Here is a 21,393-nt window from a genome sequence, read left to right on the forward strand (position 1 = left end):
TATGGCTAACTAGACCCTTGTTGCTAATTTGAGATCATAGAAGCTGTATTTACTGTATATTCTGTGTAGCTTTTAGGTGCATTACATAGTGCATCTTTGTGATGGTGTAATCTCTTATCTGAAAACGGACCACTATTGAAAAGATAGAGCTTTTCGTGAGTTAAGTCTAAAGAGTATGCATGCACATTCAGTCTTTAGCTGGAGTTTTGGCATATGAACACTTTGAATCTAAAATTTCCTATCAATAGAATCTAATTGTAGCTTGAAGAAAGAAAAAAAACAAAGTACTAATCATTGTTTTGCTTTGCTTTACATGTTTGTAACGAATCTCATCAACAGTTATCAGTATCATCTCTGTCTCTACCCACCTCAAGCTCCCTGTTATCTCGGCGAGCACTTAACAGTTGAAGACGCTGAATACGATTTGGAATTGTACCGTCAAACCGCATGCTCTGAGGATCTTCAGAATAAGCTACATAGTAAGCCAAGACACAGGCCTGTATCCACGCCAAAGCCACCCTTCCCTGTGAAAAAAACACACACAAAAAAACAGGTAACACAACATAAGCTACTTAAGTCATTTTGGTTCTTTTTCTTCGTCTTTTAGTGGCCTTTTAGAATCAGATATATTACCACGAAATATCCAATTATGAAAGCATAGAGTGTCACTTCCAAGGCATAGTCCTTGTGGATTAACAACACCCATATGCCTGCAGTTAATGAAGAGACAGCTCCAACAGAAACCGCACTGAGGAAGCACAGGGAGCTAGTGAGATCTGAATCAATCAGTTTCTCCAACCCAACTGTACTTCTCAGCTTCTTCCAGGTATCACTCGAAGCCTCCACGAACCCTTTATCATAGGTTCCCACATGTACAAAGCCACATCTGTTTCCATATGTGATAAGCTTGTTGGCAATGGTGGAGAAGCAATCTGCACCTGAATACATGACCTCGTCGCTGCTCCCTGACATTAGATTAACGCTTCTGATCGATCCTCTGATGAGTACGATGATTGGAACAAGTGTCGAGCCAATGCAGATGCTTCCAATCAAGTGTTTCACAGTGACACGGAAAGCACCCCAAGCGTCCATATCTTCTCCATGTGCAAAGTTCACATACCTCGCCCGCGAAATCGCAACTTGTTGTACATTCTTGAGAACTTGCATCGTCCATGCCAAGCTTATCAAGATTACGGAGACAAACAAGAGGTCTAGATTTGTTCTAGTGGAAGTTGCCCCTCCGATTCCAGTCACCAAGAAACCAGAGTAAACCACACTTACAAGGATTGATAAACTGACTACTTCTCTGGTTCTTGCAGGTGGAAAAGCTGTGGAAAGAGATAATATCTTATCGGTGTATTCAAGCCTCGGAGTGATCCAGCAACCATACAGAGACTGCGTGATGGCGAAAAGCACAAAAACAGCACCGATCCCTGCATCTACCGCCGAGCCAATCAGAACAAGCAATATACCGACCGAGCAAGTGAGTATTGGGGTAAGCCAGAACGTTGCTTTGACTGCTCTTGGTGGATTGTAGATAAAGATGCATTGCCAGGCCAAAGATGCAACTCCTGAGACAGCTACAGAGGCTAGTAAAGGAGGGTACCATTTCTTGGGGTGGAAATGATGTGAACTTGCTAAGATGAGACCGCGAATGGTGAGAACGATCACCAAAAGTGAGATTAAGGTTAGTTGTGAGAAGAGGATACCCTTGAAGAGATTTCTAGAGAGTTTTCCGGCTATTGTTTGTTGTGCGGCTGGAGGTGGTCTACCTTGTTGTTCCTGCAAAAAAAAAAAAAAACAATTTGGTCTCTCATCAATGGATATTCGAAGGTGATAAATGTGAATTCGGTGCAAAAATCACCATAGAACGCAGAGAGAGTGATAGGAAGAGATGAAGTTTATGATAAAGAAAGAGAGAAGCAGAGAAGTTAGAGAGATCAAGCAAAGAGTTTCGTGGTTGTTGATTCGAGGGAGAGAAAGACCTTGAAGGCGATTGGAGAAGACGAAGGAGGAAGAGGAGATCTTGTTCTTGGTTCTTGAATCTGCACGCGAGAGGCGTGGCCGTTGCTTGTTGGTATAGGCATACCTGCGTTGTATTTGCCAGGAAAGTTACTTGGAACCCAAGTTCCCCTTAACCATCTTCATCAATCATCATTCTGTGTATATATATATATATATATTAAGAAGTTCTCTAATATCCGAATCATTTTGTTGATGTTTTATTAGAATTTTTTTTTTTTTGGGAAACACTGATGTTTATTAGATTAATTTCGAATATTAAATACACATACTTTATTCCATCACATTGACTTACTCCACCTTTAAAGTAATTTACACTTATTATTGTTTTGACTTTTTACTCTAAAGTATCCTCAATTCCTGATCACCCCCAAGTTATTAATCAAAATCTGTAATTTTATTGTTTTCTTTTGGTCTTTCATACTCCACGAAATATGGAAATGTGTTATACAAACTCATTTAGTTTTGTTTTTGTTAGGTTTATTTTGGTATTATTGATACATGTAGGTTCATCTTGGCTACCTACTCATCATCGTAAGAAAGGTACTCTAAAATTAATAAGTTGATCAGTAAGTTAAGGTCTAAATAAGTCGAATTTTTCTAATTTATACTTTATTTAATAAAATTCCCGTCTACACTTTGGTCTCTGTCAACTTTCTTGAATCCAATCCAAGTATCATTTTGCTGACGTGTTTGATGACATGGCAAATGATGACAGGTAACCTTTGCTGACTTGGTATGTTTCAACATTCCCGTGAATTTTACATTTGGAGATGGAAACATGAAGGAATTCCAAACATGAATAACATCAATTTTAATTTTGAAGGAAACAATCAAACAAACTCTGCAACATCTGATATATAGATAATTAAATCGTATCCCTGTTTTGGTTGATTTTACCTGTAGACTTAGATTACAAAAGTGATATTTTAAAGTCATTTGTAGCAATAAACGAAATTTCAAAGGGGAAAAGAAGTGAGTAGTCAAAAGAAATACGTTAGTTCAGTTCAACTTCTATCTAATTTCTGTTCTTTCCTAGCTTTATGCCTTTTGTTGTTACTTTTTGGCGTGAGAGGATAAGCATCGACATTTAATATATATCATTCACGGTCTTGCTATAAATAAATATTTTTCCTTTTTTCAATGTTTATGGCTAAGAAATTCGTAACAAAATACAAATATTTATGAGAAAGGTGTAGCTACAGTCAATTAGAATAACTAACAAAGTCAATTAGAATAAAGGTTTACGTGTTTTTAATTTAAACTTGTCTTTAACTGAGTTTTTCGACTTCTTTAATTATAACTATGTTTATTGTGTTGTTTTCTGACAAAATTTTGGTTTCTTAAATCATGTCACTCTTAATTTAATTCTAATTCCAAAAAAAAATAACTGAATGTCTATGCTCTCTATGAAATGACTGAGATAAGGACAAATAAAAAAAATATTAATTATTAGAGAATAGTTTTGATGGTGAGGTTGGTCGAGATGGATTGCTTACTCCGATACTCAAAAACAAACAAATCATCAATACCTAAACCAAAAAGACAAATTAGGTTAAGTGGAATTCGTAATATTTACCAACTCTAACATTTTTTTCATTTGACAATAATTATGAGTGAGCTTTTATATACCGTATCTATGATTCCTTGATGATAGTATGAATTTGGTTCCAATTTTTTGTAGAATCTCTACTACACTTCTACTCAAGGTAGTGGACATGAAGTGCCGGAAGTTCGTGGGAATATGCAATTTCAGTTGAGCTAGCTAATTATATATACTTTCAATTGTCGTTAGAAAGAAGTGAGTTTGAAAATAAAATGTGATCAAAGTTAATAGATCTTATAGCGAGTATGAGATCCATAACTAGACTTACGTGTTGCGTTTTTTTTAACATCAGTAAGTAAATTGAAATATGTTCATAGAGGAAATTTCAAACTTCAGAAATGTAAATGACATTGGAAAAATTAGTTACGTTGATGCATGTGATCGTTACGAAATGACAAAAGAGGTTATATGTCAAAACTATATCTGTAATATTAAGTATATATATACAAATCTAAAACATTGTGGTTGTGATTGGTTGATAACTAGAGAATGGCTGAATGGCTGGGAAGTTCTTTTTGTTTTGATGGCAAATCTCCCAGTAATCAAAGTGGTAACAACATTAATTATTTATAGAAATGACAACAAATCAGACTAAAATCATAAAATCAATGTATCCGCTATGGCGCTATCACACGGAAATCTACACCCACACGTTAGTCTTTTATGTGCCTCTATACGAAACTGTAATTAAATAAAATGAATTAGATAGATATCTTAAAAATTTGATTACGTTGGTATCTTTGACAACGTCAAATATAATGTTTTTGAAAAACAACATTTTATATGGGCTTTAATGGACCTCTATCGGGGTGTAGAAACAAGTTACATCAGAACTCAACTCAAAACTCATATAAGTTTTTTTTTTTCCTCTGGTTAACTAAACGGTTTGGTCCAAACACGAACAACCAGAGTACATGTCAAGAAGATAGTGGATTCTAGATTGACATCTTGAAACATATACCCGACCCGTGCATTTTAACAGAAAAGCTTGACTTGTGCCGAACTAAGTTGCTCCAAATAATTCGATATGAAAACAAAGTGAAAGAATAAATAAATCAAATTGATCATTTTCTACAATCTACATCTAAAATAAGAAGAAAATGAAGTATAGATGAAAATGTCTGCTTCTTAAAAATAAATCTTAGTAAAATCTAGTCTTAGCCCACATCCGAACTAAATGGCATTTGATTTTATTCTGACTAAATATTTTATGAACTTAATGGCATTTGAATTTAGTAAGAATCGCCGACAAAAGAAAAGAGAGAATACGATTTTACTAAGACCCAAAAACAGGATTATAGACATTAGGACATCATCCACCAAATCCACCAAATCTAACAACTGTACTTTCTAGTTATCAAATAACTAGAGTTGAGTCCACGCTTCGCGGGTTTTAATTCATATTTGTGTTTTTATTTGTTTTATGTACTTAATTTAAAATACAATTTATTTGATAATTTTTTTTCTTAATTTAATAGATGTTTTTTTATGTTTGCATTGTGTTAATAATGTTTGTGTTCTGTTAGGTATTCTTATTATTGTTTTTATATAAGATCAAATTTCTTTTAATTATGCTATTAATTTTTGTGTGGTTTTATATTTTATCTAATCACTATTGTGTGATTATAATTACCTTTTTATAAACATTATTTTTATTTTTTTAATTTAGACTTCGTGCGTTGTGCAAAATTTTATTTTTAATCTGTTATTATTTAGAACTGTTGAATAGTTAATTCATCATATGTATATATCTTTTTTTTTTCTTTTTTATTATATTTTTCTCATTCTCTATCTTCATATTCTCATAGTTTGTTATCTTCATCTTATGTTCTTTTTTTTTATTTTTAACGTCTTTGTTTTCGTATTTTCTAAAATTTATCTTCATTAGTTTCATATTCTTCTTCTTCTTGTGTTTTTTTTTCAAATTTTTCTTTATGGTTTTCGACTTCTACATCTTCTTTTTTTTCTGATATTGTTTAGTCTTCATTTACATATTATTTAATATATTTTGATTTCTCTTCTTTCTTCTATTTTTTATTCTTTTTCAGCAATTTTTAATTTCTTTAACTATCATCATTTTCTCTATCTTTTTTCAGTTAAATAATATATATTTTGTAATAAAATCTATATAGTTTTAATCGAGTTAGTATTACAATTTTCTTTAATTATTAATAATACTAAATATATTAATAATAAATACAAATATACATGAATGCACCTCTTAAATATGTTTTAATGTTAAAATTTATGAGTTTGCTGATGTGGACACCCTAGATGGAGAGAAAACTCTCCTATTATATAATAGAAGATTTGAAAATACAACCTATGAAATCGGAAATCCCAAAATATTAAACCAATAACCCATGTTACAAAAAAATAATAATAATAATAATAAAGCCATTATCCAGGAAAAAACAAATTCCAAAATGATACCCGCTATATAAGGCAATATAGTATATTTACGTGAGTGCGAGTTTGAAGATCTAAAACATGTGCAAGAATGTGAGAGAACTAGGACAGGTGGAGGACTTGGCTTTAAAGCAAGGAACCCAATCTTGCAATCTTTTTAGATCTTCTTACTCTTTCAATCTAGTTTTGTCTGAACTTTAAAATGATATTACACTTGATGATATATAGTACATCAAAATCAAACTTATTAATTTTTTTTTTGGGTTATTGTCGGGTTAAAAATCATGACTAAATCTATATGTTTAGTGAAAACAAAAAAAATTCAATACTTCTAAATTAACAGAATTTATTTTTTGTTTTGGTTTTGCTTAAATTGATTTGTTAATCAATGTTTATGTCAAGTTTGGTGACAATCATCTTTCAAACTATTGGAAGTACCAACAGTCCCATAAATGAATATGACTACTTCGAGTATGAATTTTAAGTTCACCAGACTTTACAAAGTAAATAGCAAAACACGTATGTGATATTTAAATATATAATCGGTTGTGATCTTTTGATTTCTAGTATTGGTTACGGAATTTGTGTGCTTTCAGACACAATTCTTAAATCGACGGATGCTAACAGAAAGAAATATAAATAAAAGGGTATCTTTGTGATTTAACAAACTAGTCCGTCATTAATCAACACAATACAACTCTCTCTCTCTCTCTCTCTTCTCCAAAGAGATTCCAAGAAAATTTACAGAGAGACAAAATGGCGATGAAGAAACTGTTGATGATCTCCTTCTTACTAATCTCTCTTCTCTTCTCATTCCTCTATATTCTCCCGACAACTACAACTCTCTTCACTTCCTCGAAAATCCCTATTTTACCCCTCGAATCCGACCAAAAACCCAACTCTACACTCCCCTGTTTCGCCTACCTAATCTCCGCCTCCAAAGGCGACACCGGAAAACTCAAACGCCTCCTACGATCTCTATACCACCGCAGAAACCACTATTTGATACACCTAGACCTCGAGGCGCCCGAGGAGGAGCATTTGGAGATGGCCCGGTTCGTGGCCGGAGAGCCTCTGTTTCAGGCGGAGGGTAATGTGATGATCGTCGGAAAACCGAATCTGGTGACTTACAGAGGACCAACGATGCTCGCGACGACGCTTCACGCAATGGCGTTGCTCTTGAGGTGTTGTCGGTGGGATTGGTTCATTAATCTCAGTGCTTCTGATTATCCTCTCGTCACACAAGACGGTACGGTGAGTGAATTACCGGATTCATTTTCCTGATTGTTTATCAAAATGTTTCTTGTTTGCTTTTAAACTGATGATGAGTTATAAATTTGACATATTTATATTTGGAAAGTCAGATTTAGCCGATCTAGATTTGTGTGATATATGAATGAACAGTTAAGGATCGACATATACATTGATATTTCCGACATAATCTGGTTATCTATATTAAGTTAAGTCTATAATATGTTGCTTATTTGCTTCTAGACTTATATAATTATTCATCATATATTGTCCATTTTAGTTTGGATTTTGGAATTATGATAAGAATGTTATGGTTAGGATCGTTTTGTGTGATACATGAATGTTCTGCTTAGGATAATTCTATGTTGTTAATTGTTATATTTGTACTGTATGTTGATAATGGTGTGTCTCTTGATGTAACTATTTTGAATTTTTATAATCTATTAAATGAATGCAGATCTGATCTATGCTTTTTCTGAGCTGCCTAGAGATCTCAACTTCATACAGCACACAAGCCGATTGGGATGGAAAATGTTAGTGTTTTTTTTCCTTTTTTACGTATTTTAATTAACAAGCAAACTACTAGCTATGCTATATTATTTCGGAAAAAATAACTATTATTGAAACATGCTTATTAGAAACATTTTGAACTATCTAAAAATAAGCAGTCTGTTTTTGTAAAGTAGTAGATTAATAATAAAAGAAAATGTGTAGGAACAAAAGAGGGAAACCAATAATAATAGATCCAGGGCTTTATAGCCTCAACAAGTCAGAGATTTGGTGGGTTATTAAACAGCGAAGCCTCCCTACTTCTTTCAAGCTCTTCACAGGTTTCCCCTTCTTCTTTCACTTTTAACTATACAAAAAAAACCTATTTAAATGGTAATGGCTGTTTTTACGATGATAGTTTCTAGCGTTTGCTTCCAATTTTACCGTCTTCACTTTGAAACTTAGATTAACTAGTTACTAGTGCAAATTAATGGCACCAATTTAGGAGTATCAAGGAGTACGTGTAGGGATTCAATTACATATAGTAGATATCTCAAGACTCAGAAATTTGTTGCGTGTAATGATTGATTTGAGTTGAGTAAGACATAAAACCTAATATATTTTTGGCGGCATAAAGTTTTATTTAGAATCGCCAAGAAAAATAATAAAATTTAGAAGTTTACTTTGGTAAACTGTCTTTTTCTTTAGTACTAAAGAAATGTAAAAAATGATATACATATTTCAGGTTCAGCGTGGACATTCCTATCAAGACCGTTCTCAGAATATTGCATAATAGGTTATGACAACTTACCAAGAACACTCCTTCTCTACTACACCAACTTCGTTTCATCTCCGGAAGGCTATTTTCAGACACTCATATGCAACTCGGATGAGTTCAAGAACACGACTGTGAACCACGACCTCCACTACATTGCGTGGGACAATCCGCCAAAGCAGCATCCTAAGACTCTAGGGACGAGAGATTACAGAAAGATGGTGATGAGCAACCGACCATTCGCAAGGAAGTTCAAGAACAATGACCCGGTTCTCAATAGGATAGACCGAGAGATTCTGAATAACAAGCGGAAGCGTTGGTCGAAACCTGGTCCGGGTCCGGGGGCTAGGAGGTTAAAGAGTTTACTAATGAGGCTTATGTTGAGAAAAAACTTTGTCAATAGGCAATGTAGATAGGAAGTGTGAGTTACACTACTCTACATCAACACACGCCTCTGATCTTATTCTTTTTTGGGAATTTTTTTTATTATGGTTGTTTGATCTTTTATGATTCATAATAAAATCAGAAAAAATTTAGATTATACAATGTTAGGTTGACTTGGTTTTGGACTTCCAAGATCGTTACAATGTTTAGAGTGTGGGCTGGGGCTAGATTGTATCACTACTTTATAAGCTTTTGTCCAATCTTTGATCTTGGCGGAAACTGAAAAGCATATGTTTTAGTAATGTGATAAATTAACACGTAGTTCTAATTTTGTTATTAAATGAATTGTGTTTGTTAATTACTTATTTTCTCATCAAGGCATAACTTAACACGATTAAACTAAACCGGCGGGATGTCAGTTTTATTAATTCCCTAACTTAGCCTTCTTGGCTATAATAATTTTCGTTTTAAATTCGTAGTTTGTTTGAGACTTTGAGTTATCCTTTTCATAGAGCAGCGCTCCTGCGTGGCTGCAACGGTCACATACGCACTAACTTCGTTACCTAAACCACGAATCAATACGATTTCTCTTTTCTTGTTTCCTGTGAATTTCTCTTTCAAGTTTCAATGTTCTTAATTAAAATACATGGCCCCACTAAGCACTAAAGGTCAGCTATCAACCAATTGGTGAGATTAAGGTCCACTCACGGACCCACCTCTTTTGATTGAAAAAAATAATGAAGATATATTGAAGAATAAATAATTAAATATTCAAAGGATTACATGACCAAAAATAAATTAAAGAAAAACAAAACAAGCATCTGGAATCACAGGATCTGATCGGACATCGAAGGAAGTCGCCGGAAAAAGTTGACCGGAACGGAAGGCATATCGTCTCTAAACCTCGGATGTCGAATGTAGTAAAAACCCAACCCCAAAACGAAAATTTTAAACGGAACGATGTAGAACATAAACGACGCCAAAAGACAAAACACCACGAATATACACGTGGCGCGTGGGTCCCTCCAGTTGAAGAGCGCCTCAACACGCTCCCCTTGAGCCGCCACGTCACCTAGTAAAGTCTGTGCCCGACCGGCCAACGCCCTTAACCGGTCATACCTTATACGAACGATCTCCGGCGGTCTCGTTGCCGGGAAACCGTCAAACTCTTCGTCGAGCTCGTCCGATCCGACAGAGTCAACGCAAGAGAGGCGTGGGTCAACGCTGTTGACTTTGACTCGGCCACGACAACGGAATCTTAGAGCTAGGATCAAGAACGCGTACATGAAAACCGTTGGGAGGACTAAATGTGGACACAAGACGATGGCCACGAGAAGCAAGTGAACGAGCACGGTGGTTGGTGGGTGGACCCAAGTTCGAATCCCGTGAACCCAACGGGCAACAGTGGCTGCACGTGACAAAAACGTGATGACACGGCACCAATTTGCTTTGCTTCTTCTCATGCTCCACACATGATTGTCCGTGTCAAGCATGTACTGAACCACCTCTTGACCCAACGGCGGCTCAGACCGGGCTAGTCTAGCGGTCACAATACGCATAGCCGTGTGACGCAAAATATCTTGCTGAGCTGGCCCGAGGGGACGAACGTAGTGCATCCTAGGGAGCATTGGTGTGACATAAGCTTGTATAATGCTTAGCCAAGACGGACATGAGAATCGAACCGCGATTTCGATTTCTCCCATTTTCTTGGCTCCGCTCGGTAGGATTACGGTTAAGGTGTAGGAATTTAGGTAGATGCGGTTCATGTCGAGAGTCGAGAGACGTACACGGACTTTCCCGACCCGTACATCTCTCCCTTGCTTTCCAGATTCATCACGCTTGTACCGTCCGTTGTCGAAAACTCCAATGGTAAGGACCGTGCAAGGATCATAAACATCCCATGTGTACTGCTCGTTCCACCGTGGATTAAACCGGTCAAGAATCGTTCGGGTGCGAATCCATTTCGGTCCATACTTAGCAACCACGTAAGCGTCCGTGGTGCCGCGTGTACCGTCTCTAGTTTTCACAGGAAGTAAATTAGTAGCTCCACGGATACCCACTTCCAACAAACCAATAGGTGGCTTGGCGAGCTGTTTAGCAGATGGTCGAACATCGCTCGTCACGTGAGCTGCTTCATCCAGCACGTGATACCCACCTTCAAGACATACTTTGACGTGGATTCTCCCTGAGTACGGTTTGTTCTCGTCGCCGGCTAGATTAAACCACCTAGATTTTGGTTCCGTCCGATCATCATTTCTCCTCTCGACGCTTCCCATGTGTATCTTGGTCTGACCAATTGATTGACCAATCGTCACATCTTCCACGGTCACAATCAAGAACGGCTCAAAAGGCTCGGAAGCTACGAAAACAAGATCCTCGTTCCAAGTCGGGTTACCTGAACCAGACGAAGAAGCGGACGGTCCGATCGAAGTCCTAGCCGTTTTGAAGACTTGAGGACCGAGCTGAGCTTTCACATAAAGCTCGGTGGTGGGGATCTTCGATTTAGGTTCGGGTCCCGAAGCTAGCTGCAAATCCTGTGTTTGTATGACCGTTAGACGCAAATACCAGAGCTTCGGAGATAAGTAAACCTTGGATCTCGTCTCCGGAATCAACCCGCCGGAATCCGATTGCCAAGCCTCTTGAAATGCTTCGTCGGCTTGAGTCCCGAGCCAGACGGCGAGCATGACGTCATTCCCCTGAGATTTCTCCGATTCCAATGTGTACCATTGAGGAGCCAAAGGACTATCCGGAGGCACTCGCTTTGGAACTTCCTGAAGATCAAACGACACCGTTCCCAAACAACTCTCGGTCGTCGTCGTCGTCGTTTTATCTTCGTTCTCGACTTTCTCCTCCGCCCAAACGGAAACTTCAAGGGAGCTCGAGTTTAAGCTCTCCTTCTCGAAAGCAAACACTTGATCCCAATCTTTACCGGTTTGGCTTCTGGTTTTCACACCGGTTGTTCCCATCACGAGCTTCGCGTAGATCGAATTGCTCCCGTCGTTTTTCGCTCGCTTCGCCTTAGCAACACGGATGTATAGAAACGGCATTCGATCCACGAGATCGTAGCCACCTCCACGATTCTGATCTCTGGTTAGAGAAGGGAGCTCAAGATCTGTTCCGATTAGATCTTGCCGGTTTACGTTCTCCGGTTTAGTTCCTAATTCTTTCTGCGTCACCGCATCTGTTTTCTGCGGTAGAGGCGGGTTTTGATTCTCTGCCGGAGGAGGAGGAGGAGGAGTTGCGGCCGCACCAGGCGGCTTAGCGGTTGTATTTGACGGTGACGGTGGCGGAGCTGCCGCATCGGTTTTTTTCTCCTCCGGTTTGGCTTCTTCCTTCGGTTTCTCCTCCTCTTTTTTATCTCCTTCCTTCTTCTCCTCTGTTTTCGTCGCCTCTGCCTCTTTCTTCCCCTCCTCTGCTTTCGGATTCTCCGCCGCCTTATCTTCCGCCGCCGGAGCAGCCTGAGCTTCCGCCTCAGATTTCTGCTCCGTCGCTGCTGGCGCCGCCGGTGGATTCTCATCGACGTAATACGCCTTTAATCCGATCTCGCCTTTGATTTGAGAGAAGACGCTCCTCTTCTCAAGCGGATAATAAACAAGAGTTTCAGATCCGGCCGCTGCGAACGCGTTTCCGGCGATCTTAACTTTCCCGAGAAATGTGCTCCGTTTTCCCGTCTTCTTGTCGTTGCACAGATTGATCTCGAGGATCTCCTCCCCCATAGTCGCTGCGTCGTGAACGAAAAACTCGAGCTTTTCGTCCCACTGTGGATTCAGATCTCGGAATTTGGTTTTTGTCCGCCGCCGTTGGCCGTCGAAATCGACGATTGCGTAGGCACTCGCCGTTCCCTGGCCATCCTTGGGCATCAAATTCCTTGCGTTACAGATCTCTACGATCAGCTTCCTCAGAACATTGTCCGCCATTTTTTCTTCCTCGAAGAAAACTGTAGCTGATCTGTTTTTTTTTTTCTTCTTACGACTGAAGAAGAATGGACTGTTGAGAGAGAGTGAACTAAAGATTTGAAATTTTTTCTTTTTCTTTTTTTTTGTGTAGAGAGAGAGAGAGAGTGATTGAGTGAAGAAACACTGTTTGTGTTTGACGGTCGAGAGTGAAGGGTTTAAAAAGGGTAGGAGGTAGAGTTACGACACGTCAGATAACACAAAGAGGACGAATCAAATCTTATTTTATTTTTAATCAAATTGTTTAAAGTTCAGGTATTTCTGAACGCCATGCTTGATGCTGGTAATCACATTCGTTAAGGAAAGAAAACAATGGAGTAACACTTAATTAATTTCGAAAAAGTCTTGTGTTTTATTTGTTTAATTTAATTAAAGGTTTTCTACAATTTAGAAATCGGGAGTTACTGGTGATGTGGTCGTGCATTTCAACCAAAGAGCTCCTCATTGAAACTTGAACAAAGTGACAAATTGATTTGTTATCAAACCGTGTTTACAGATTTTTTTTTTTTTTTTTGATAAAAGTGTTTACAGATTTCTAACGTTAAAAGATAATTAATGAGCTGATATTTGCTTAAATCTAACAACTCACATCATGCAGGGAGTTCCCGTTAGAACATGAACAAAATGACAAATTATTTTCTTACCAAACAGTATTTACAGAGTTATATATAAACTTATAACGTTCAGTCTTAATTAATGAATTCCGCTTTACCTTAAGCATTAGTTAATGTAACCTCGCCGAATTAAATTATATATATTAGTATTAGTATATACCAGTTTCAAGGAAAGTAATAGAAACATGATTTCTGATTTTTAGTTGAAATCTTTGCAAGCACTTCAGACTTTTAGTAATGTTCAGGATTCGAATGGTTGTTATTTCTAAGTGGTAAACCAACTATTCGAATGTACTTTTTCCTCTTTCGAGTATATTTAGAGATAGTTAAATTTTATTTAACATTTATGAATTATGCAACTGTACAAGAAGAATTGGTATACAGAAGATTTTTCACATGACTATATATTTGTTGTTATAAACATTTCAACCACAAACAAAATGAGCATCTTTGTTAGTAATTATACAAACGTTAAAAAAAAAAGAATACTGGTACTATTGCTTATTGTATGTGAGGTTTAAAACTTAAACAAAAATGTTTCGTGATTATGTGAACATGAAATGTTTGCTTGTATGGCTGGTAAAAATATTATTCATGTAGTTCGATAGGGGGAATCCTACATAAATGCAAATTGCATTGAGAAAAAATAATGCATAGGAATTTGCAGTTGTACTTTCTCGAAAAGGTTAATTGCATGAATTTGTTGTTTCCCTCTCACAAAATGTGACTGTTTTTTTTTCTGTCTATAACTGGATGTACTTGTTATATCACTGATATTAGTAGTTTAGTACCAATAAATCAGAAGCCGTTAGTTCTTGTTCCAGTACGCGCACGTGCACGGCACACATATTGAACATTTACATATCTTTCATGTCAACATGTGTATACTATAAGTAGTAGTACTTTTTATAATGTTTTCAGTGAAACTTTGGAAGTACTTAGTTCATACGAATCTTATCAAAATATTCTGATAATGTAGGTGATTTCCGAATACCTTATCAAAATACATGCTTTTTAAAATTTCGATAAACATTTTATGAAGATTTTATACAAGCATGAATACATAACAAAAAATTAGCAATGAGTATAGTTACGAATTTGATTTCTCACTTTCTCGGAGTGTGTCTGCTTTTAGTCTTTTAAAGCATTTCTCTTCTATGTTTCATAGGTTTTAAAATTATATATTTATAATCAGCAATAAAATAATCAAATGGCGAAAATGGGGGAAGTCTTCATTTAAAAGCAAATAACTTTAGTACATCGAGATTTTTTTTTTTTTTTGAACAATGATGTTCGGAACAAGAACATCAGAGAATCTTGATGATTTGGCATGAAGATGAACTTTACCTATAGTTTTTCCCTTAATATATTTACTAATTGTTAATTGATTGATGATAGTACCTTTATCAGTTTTTTTTTTTTTTAAATATGGCACAGTACGTATTCTTATCAATTATTAAAATATCAAAGATCCCACTTGCTTTACTTTTAGTTTGCTTACTTGTTGCCTCTGCAGAAATGAACGTTGCTTTGTTTTCGTGTTTCTTGCCAGCGACAGAAAAATAGTGGATATTTCAATGACGATATATAGAAATAAATATAGAAAGCCTGTCCTATAACTTTCTACATGTATTTGTTTTTTAAGTTTGAAATGTATATTACTGTTTTCCATGTTGCCTCGCATACGTCTTTGTCAGGTGTATGTTTTTTCCAACGGTATTTATCTTTGTCGAAAGTATTTTTCTTTTGTTTGTTTTCATATGGGCTTTCATTGATGATGAGTTTTGAATTTTGTTAGGTTTCCGAGTTGTGTACTTGAATTCGGATTTCTCTGGATCAAAAACGAAACCGAAATCACAGGATCAATCAGGTCAGATTTGAATCGGTCGGATCGCGCCCGTAGAAAGATTTTAACTAGGCCTAGCCCAGTATATTAATCTAGCAGGCTTCAGATCAGCAATGTTATCACTTATCATTAGCATACATTTTCAAAACTGTGAATTTGAGTGGTCCACTTTTTTGTTTTTTTCCCAATTGAGAATGTAAATCTTTGAAATTTTAGATGACAGTGGCGCACACTAACTTAGGAAATTTTACATAATTTTTAATTTTGTTTGTGCATGGTTAATAAAAAACCATAACTGAACCGCCTCAGTAGTAACTAATATGGGTATAAACACAAACTAGATATAATGTATAGAATTAATATTGGGAAGGCGTAAGATATATGTAAGTATGTAACATCATGTCCATAAGCAAGCATATCGCCATGCACGTGAAACAAAAGTCCGAGTCATTATTCATCAACTTGAGCAATAACTTAAAGATGGTGAACCATTTCCGACATACACATCATACCTATATTGAATTTCTTGTAGAAAACATCTCTTGAAAGCGAAATAAACTGCGTTAAAGAAAACAAAGACTAGGCTTTTTAAAACTCATTTTTAGTAACTGTAATATACTTTTAATGGGCATAAAAAATTACAACCTGGTTATTTTTTGTTTGCAACGACAACTTCTTTACACAAGTCTCTACGAAATATGCCTTGGTCTTATATATTCAAAACCATCTAATCAAAGTATCATATTACAATATCCTCTACGGGCTCTACCCCAAGGTTGCTTTTTCTTCAAGTCATTTTGATTTTTGAATCTATCATAATCTCTTTTCATTTAGAAAATATAACTAATTTTTTTAATCATCTTAGAAAAATAAGAACGAGTCTTTGCATTGCATTATATTAACTCCATGTTGATTTACATTTAATCGGATGATGGCTCCTTTATTTTCTTCTTATTAGTACACTTGTTACATCTTACGCGTTTAAATCCGATTGTTTTGTGTCGTTGACTAATATTAAATCAAACATATACTAGTAACAAGATTTGTTTAAAACTATAGTCTATCTCGTATAACTGAAAGAAAAATTCAAAAGGTCTAAGTCTTAGAACAAGTAGGTTTTAGAGAAAACCTACTATAGAATTCCTTAAAGGAGCCTTACTGATATAAAAAGTTATCTCTGTTAATTAGATATACTTTTTATCAAAATAAAAATTATTTCCAATGCTTGCAATCACGTAAATAGTAAGTCATGTAAATGCATCAAAAAGATTTCTATGTATAAAAGTACATTACAATTGCCTGAGAAAATATCAAAATTGTATTCACCACACAACATAAATCTTTAACACCACCTAGCTACATTGATTCTCGGTTATCAGGATATATATCGTATGTAAATAATCAACTATAGAATAAGGTTTTTACCAAAAAAAAAAAAAAAAACTATACAATAAGGCAGCGGAATGTTTCAAAGTACTCCGTACGTAAGCCTTTAGGTTTATATATAGATTTATATTTCTTAATATAAAATAAATTTGACTGACCTATTCGACATATACAACATGTATTAATTCCCGATTTAATTAATTTTCTAAATAGACGGTCCCTTATGGCGTATATATATATAGCAGTGGTTGATCTTAGAGGTCTGAAAAGCCATCCCAATTAACACAGTTACGACGCAATACTTTCCAAATACCAAGATGAAGATTGGAAAGATTTATGTTCTTCTCCTAGTTTTATATATTTTACCCGCCGCATTAGCTCAGCTCAGGGTCGGGTTTTATAGCCAATCATGCCCTAATGCAGAGACTATCATACAGAACTTGGTCAGCGAGCGGTTTGGTCGTGACCCTTCCATCACAGCCGCCTTGACTCGGATGCATTTTCACGACTGTTTTGTTCAGGTATGAATCTCATCAAACGTCCTTTTTTTTTAGGTTTTGATATGTTTCTATTTATCAGAAGATCATTTAATCAAAGAGAATTAGGTCAGAAATATTATTCGATCAAGTTATTCATTTTCTTTTTTGTTTAAGCTGAATAATTTTTGGTTTTAAGAAATCAACATACTGTAGTTTCATTAAACTAATTAATTTGACCGTTAAATACAAAAGGCATCAATACATTTTACAATAATTTTATACAGATAACCTGATTTAAGAATACAAAACTAAGTTTGAAATCATATGTTTTACTTTTCTTCTGAAAAAAAAAACCCATAAAATTATAAATAATATAAGGCTATATCTGAGGCTTGACGTACGTACTTGAAAATGCATAAAATTTAACAATTTGTTATATGTGTAATAGTTCTGTTTTGACAATAATCTATGAAATATTATTCATAAGAACAATTATCGTTGGCGTTTCTTGATTAATTAGGGCTGCGACGCTTCTCTCCTCATAGACCCAACGACGGCGAATCAAGAACCGGAAAAGATCGCCGGGCCAAACGGCAGCGTGAGAGGGTTCGAGCTGATAGACGAGATAAAGACGGCTCTCGAGGCTCAATGCCCCTCCATAGTCTCGTGCTCTGACATAGTCACGCTCGCCACACGTGACTCTGTCTTCTTAGGTGGAGGACCGAGCTACGTGGTCCCCACCGGACGACGTGATGGCTTTGTGTCAAACCGTATAGACGCCGAAAGGATCCTCCCCGGACCAGGCCTCGCCGTTCCAGATATGCTTACGTTCTTTGGGAATAAAGGGATGAACGTTTTCGATGCGGTGGCTCTTTTGGGTGCACACACCGTTGGGTTCGGTTCTTGTGGTAATTTTGTGGACCGGCTCACTAATTTCCAAGGAACCGGACAGCCCGACCCCTCTATGGACCCCGGTTTGGCTGGCAGGTACATATACATATATTTTAGTTTTACGGAATCATGAAGAAAAAATATTATTTCATATACATCTATATTAATGGTTCCCTTGAATATTCCTTATAATAATAGGCTAAGGAACACATGTTCGGCTGGAGGCAGCCAATTTGCGGCACTGGACCAGTCGACGCCATTCTCATTCGACAACTTATTCTTCACTCAGATCAGAGAAAGGAAAGGAGTCTTGCTACTTGACCAGCGGCTTGCGACCGACCCTGCCACTTCTGGTGTTGTGTTTCAATACGCGGTCAACAACGAACTATTCAAACGTCAGTTCGCAATTGCAATGGTGAAGATGGGAGCCGTTGACGTGCTGACCGGTTTAGCCGGTGAGATCAGGAGGAATTGTAGAGCATTCAACTAAAGCTCTTTAATTAATTAACCCGTTTCTAAATCTGATTTTTGAATTGTTTTCTTATTTTTTTTCTTTTTTGCTTCTGATAAATTGTGAATGGTGGTGATTGCTTGTTTACATAATTATATATGTATATGTATATGTTTAAAATAAGATTTGGCGAAATCGATTTGATAATAACAGCAATATGTTATTTTGGATCGAACCTCATCTATTTGAGTGAATTTTTAATGTATTTGAACTGATATCAGCTCAAACGAACTTCGGAGTGCCCGCGTATATATTGTTTTCTTTCATTCTCAAGCACTTCGATAACATTTTCGGCCCATTCTGATTAAAAAAAAAATTTATAGAATGATAGAATAACTTTATTTTTTATTCCATATATGGAGTAATTCTATTTTTAGTTATATTTTAGAGTGAGATATGGAATATGGTTGAAAGTAATTTTACTCCAAATTTGAAGTAGGATTGAAGTAGTCTACAAGAAGTTGCATTCATTTCAAGTGTCAACCGGACTAAACCGAGTGTCGGTTCACCAGTAGCAGCAAAAATTAAGGAATTTGTGGCATTTTTTGTAAAAAATTTAAGGATGGGATGGGCTAAAAGCCCAATAAGAAACTAAACGGCCCAAAATACTCGTAGTCCTTTTTTTTGTTGATCTTCTTCTCTAACGCACTAAGATAGAATTTTTTTTGGTTTTCGACACACTAAGATAGATTTAATTTCAACTCCTTTCATCTTTTTTACTCAGCGAGCTTCTGAAGAACTGTGATTCATCGCCTTTGATCAGTCCCTGGTATCATCTTGTTTCCTCTCTCTTCGCCTTGATTTCTGCTCATGTTTATGGATAATGCTCTTTCTGCCTGCATTTTTGTTGAAGATTTTTTGGATATTTATTTTAGGAATTTTCTCCTTCTTCTAAATTTCGCGCGGAATATTTTGGTTGCGATTCCTGAATTTTACCCGCTTGTGTTGTTAGAATAGTTCTGCGATTTGCTGAATTTTGCTCTGTTGTGATTTTGGATCTGTAGGAGAATGGCTACAGCCACGTATCCACCTCCTCCTCCGTATTACAGACTCTACAAGGATTACTCAGAAAACCCTAGCTCTGCTCCTGAACCTCCTCCTCCTGTTGAAGGAACCTACGTTTGTTTCGGAGGCAATTACACTGTGAGATTCCCCAATTTTCCTACACATTTCCCATTTTCACGTCTCGCAATTCGTTACAATTCTTTTTGTTGCAGACCGAGGATGTTCTTCCGAGCCTAGAAGAGCAAGGAGTGCCTCAGCTTTATCCCAAAGATTCAAATGTTGGTATGTCACTCTTCTAAACTGAATCAAACTCGAAATTTGCAAATGCTTTTAAGCTTCTAGTATTGATTAGGATGCTTTTGCTTAACCCCTTAATTGGAAATCAATCTTATTACATGAATGTGTTGGTTAATATAGTTGATCTGAAAGGTGCTTTCTTTCTGATCTCAGCGTCAAGTCTTTAGCAAGTTTATCTTCTTTAAAAATTAGCTAGCCTCTCTTTGTTTCGTTAAAGAGTTTCCAAATATCTTTGTGCAGATTACAAGAAAGAACTCCGTTCTCTTAATAGAGAACTACAGTTACATATATTGGAGCTAGCCGATGTTCTTGTTGAGAGACCTTCTCAATATGCAAAGAGAATTGGTGAAATATCTTCAATCTTCAAGAATTTGCATCACCTTCTCAATTCCTTGAGACCTCACCAAGTAAAGGAGATCTCTTTTTTTTTTCATTTCACTACGATGTTTCATCGGATGCTTTTTTTATAATCGTTCTCTTGTGTCCAGGCGAGAGCAACACTTATTCACATTATGGAACTTCAAATTCAGCAGCGAAAACAAGCCGTGGAGGACATTAAGAGGTTTGTATATGCTTTTAACTTTTCTGTCATAATAGTATCAAGGTCAATCTATAAACTATATATAGATTCTTCAAAAGCTTGTTTGTAGTTTTCTTTCCATGTTTTTTAGAGATCAGAAATAAAGCACAATGAATTGGTAATAGTGTTGTTGTATATGTTGTGTGCAGGAGGAGAGAAGAAGCACAACGACTTCTTAAGGATGCTTTCGTCACTTTAGATGGACAATAAAGGTTTTCTACCCATTTTGTGTAACACCTGTTTGCTAGGATTTTTGATTTTCTCTTTGGTTTGTGATATATTTGCGTTGCTCTTTTGATTTTCTGAAATAAAATATTTTAAATTTGCAAAATATTGTCTGTGAAAAGGAAAAAACTTTATAGTTATTGACTTCATTTACATTGAAAATATATTTAAATAATTATACTTACTATTTAAATCTATCTGGCCAGTTTAACCGGGTCAGTCGGCTGACTTAGCAACTCGAAATAAGTTCAGCTTCATTCATAGTTTGGTAAAAAAATTATGTTATCTGACTATTACTCTACCAGCTACAATACCTGTTGACTCTCGTAGACTGAAAACGAATTATGGGCCTAAAGTACACCACCAGAAATCGTAATACAACCTTTTAATGGGCCTCATTACTTTGTCTTGCTTTAATCGGCCTCATTAGAAGTCAATATTCATATTCTAATGTTACTCTTCTATGAACACTCTATTTTTTGGAACGGACCCAGAATGGACATGAACATTCGAATATAATTCCTAGAACTCATACATTATTATTTTCTTATTTTACAGGGTATACCTTATCATGCTATAATTGACGAGAATGCCCTATGAATTCGTACTATTAAAGTATTAATGTTCGGACTAACTATTTATCATGTATAGAGTAGTTTGTACTATGCAG

At 36.2% G+C, this 21,393-nt stretch overlaps 5 protein-coding genes across 6 annotated transcripts; 3 read left to right on the forward strand and 2 right to left on the reverse strand.

Moving 5' to 3' along the window:
- Positions 1-218: 218 nt before the first annotated feature.
- On the reverse strand, positions 219-2,120 carry LOC18024908 (protein PNS1). Its single transcript, XM_006408212.2, has 3 exons — positions 1,986-2,120; positions 634-1,782; positions 219-524 (listed from the first exon to the last, which is right to left on the reverse strand). The coding sequence occupies exons 1-3, from the start codon at positions 2,085-2,087 to the stop codon at positions 333-335; spliced, it is 1,443 nt and encodes a 480-aa protein (XP_006408275.1). The 5' UTR covers positions 2,088-2,120; the 3' UTR covers positions 219-332.
- Positions 2,121-6,767: 4,647 nt separating this feature from the next.
- Positions 6,768-9,090, forward strand: LOC18024909 (beta-glucuronosyltransferase GlcAT14A). Of its 2 annotated transcripts, XM_006408213.2 has the most exons (4): positions 6,768-7,286; positions 7,746-7,821; positions 8,003-8,118; positions 8,523-9,090. In XM_006408213.2, exons 1-4 carry the CDS (start codon positions 6,794-6,796, stop codon positions 8,966-8,968), a joined length of 1,131 nt encoding a protein of 376 aa, XP_006408276.1. In that variant the 5' UTR covers positions 6,768-6,793; the 3' UTR covers positions 8,969-9,090. The 2 variants fall into 2 exon arrangements, with proteins under 2 accessions (XP_006408276.1, XP_024015233.1); XM_024159465.1 differs by lacking the exon at positions 8,003-8,118 and having other exon boundaries at positions 8,523-8,733.
- Positions 9,091-9,661: 571 nt separating this feature from the next.
- LOC18024910 (protein QUIRKY) lies at positions 9,662-12,970 on the reverse strand. The gene has a single exon (XM_006408214.2). The coding sequence runs from the start codon at positions 12,851-12,853 to the stop codon at positions 9,764-9,766; it is 3,090 nt and encodes a 1,029-aa protein (XP_006408277.1). The 5' UTR covers positions 12,854-12,970; the 3' UTR covers positions 9,662-9,763.
- Positions 12,971-17,052: 4,082 nt separating this feature from the next.
- On the forward strand, positions 17,053-18,796 carry LOC18024911 (peroxidase 28). Its single transcript, XM_006408215.2, has 3 exons — positions 17,053-17,256; positions 17,735-18,201; positions 18,304-18,796. Exons 1-3 carry the CDS (start codon positions 17,053-17,055, stop codon positions 18,593-18,595), a joined length of 963 nt encoding a protein of 320 aa, XP_006408278.1. The 3' UTR covers positions 18,596-18,796.
- A 470-nt stretch (positions 18,797-19,266) lies between these two features.
- Positions 19,267-20,853, forward strand: LOC18024912 (mediator of RNA polymerase II transcription subunit 7a). The gene is made up of 6 exons (XM_006408216.2): positions 19,267-19,385; positions 19,621-19,759; positions 19,834-19,903; positions 20,159-20,325; positions 20,407-20,480; positions 20,648-20,853. Exons 2-6 carry the CDS (start codon positions 19,625-19,627, stop codon positions 20,706-20,708), a joined length of 507 nt encoding a protein of 168 aa, XP_006408279.1. The 5' UTR covers positions 19,267-19,385; positions 19,621-19,624; the 3' UTR covers positions 20,709-20,853.
- Positions 20,854-21,393: the final 540 nt, after the last annotated feature.

The sequence above is a fragment of the Eutrema salsugineum genome, unplaced genomic scaffold (genome assembly GCF_000478725.1).
Source record: "Eutrema salsugineum unplaced genomic scaffold, Eutsalg1_0 scaffold_13, whole genome shotgun sequence".
In the NCBI taxonomy this organism is placed as follows: Eukaryota; Viridiplantae; Streptophyta; class Magnoliopsida; order Brassicales; family Brassicaceae; genus Eutrema; species Eutrema salsugineum.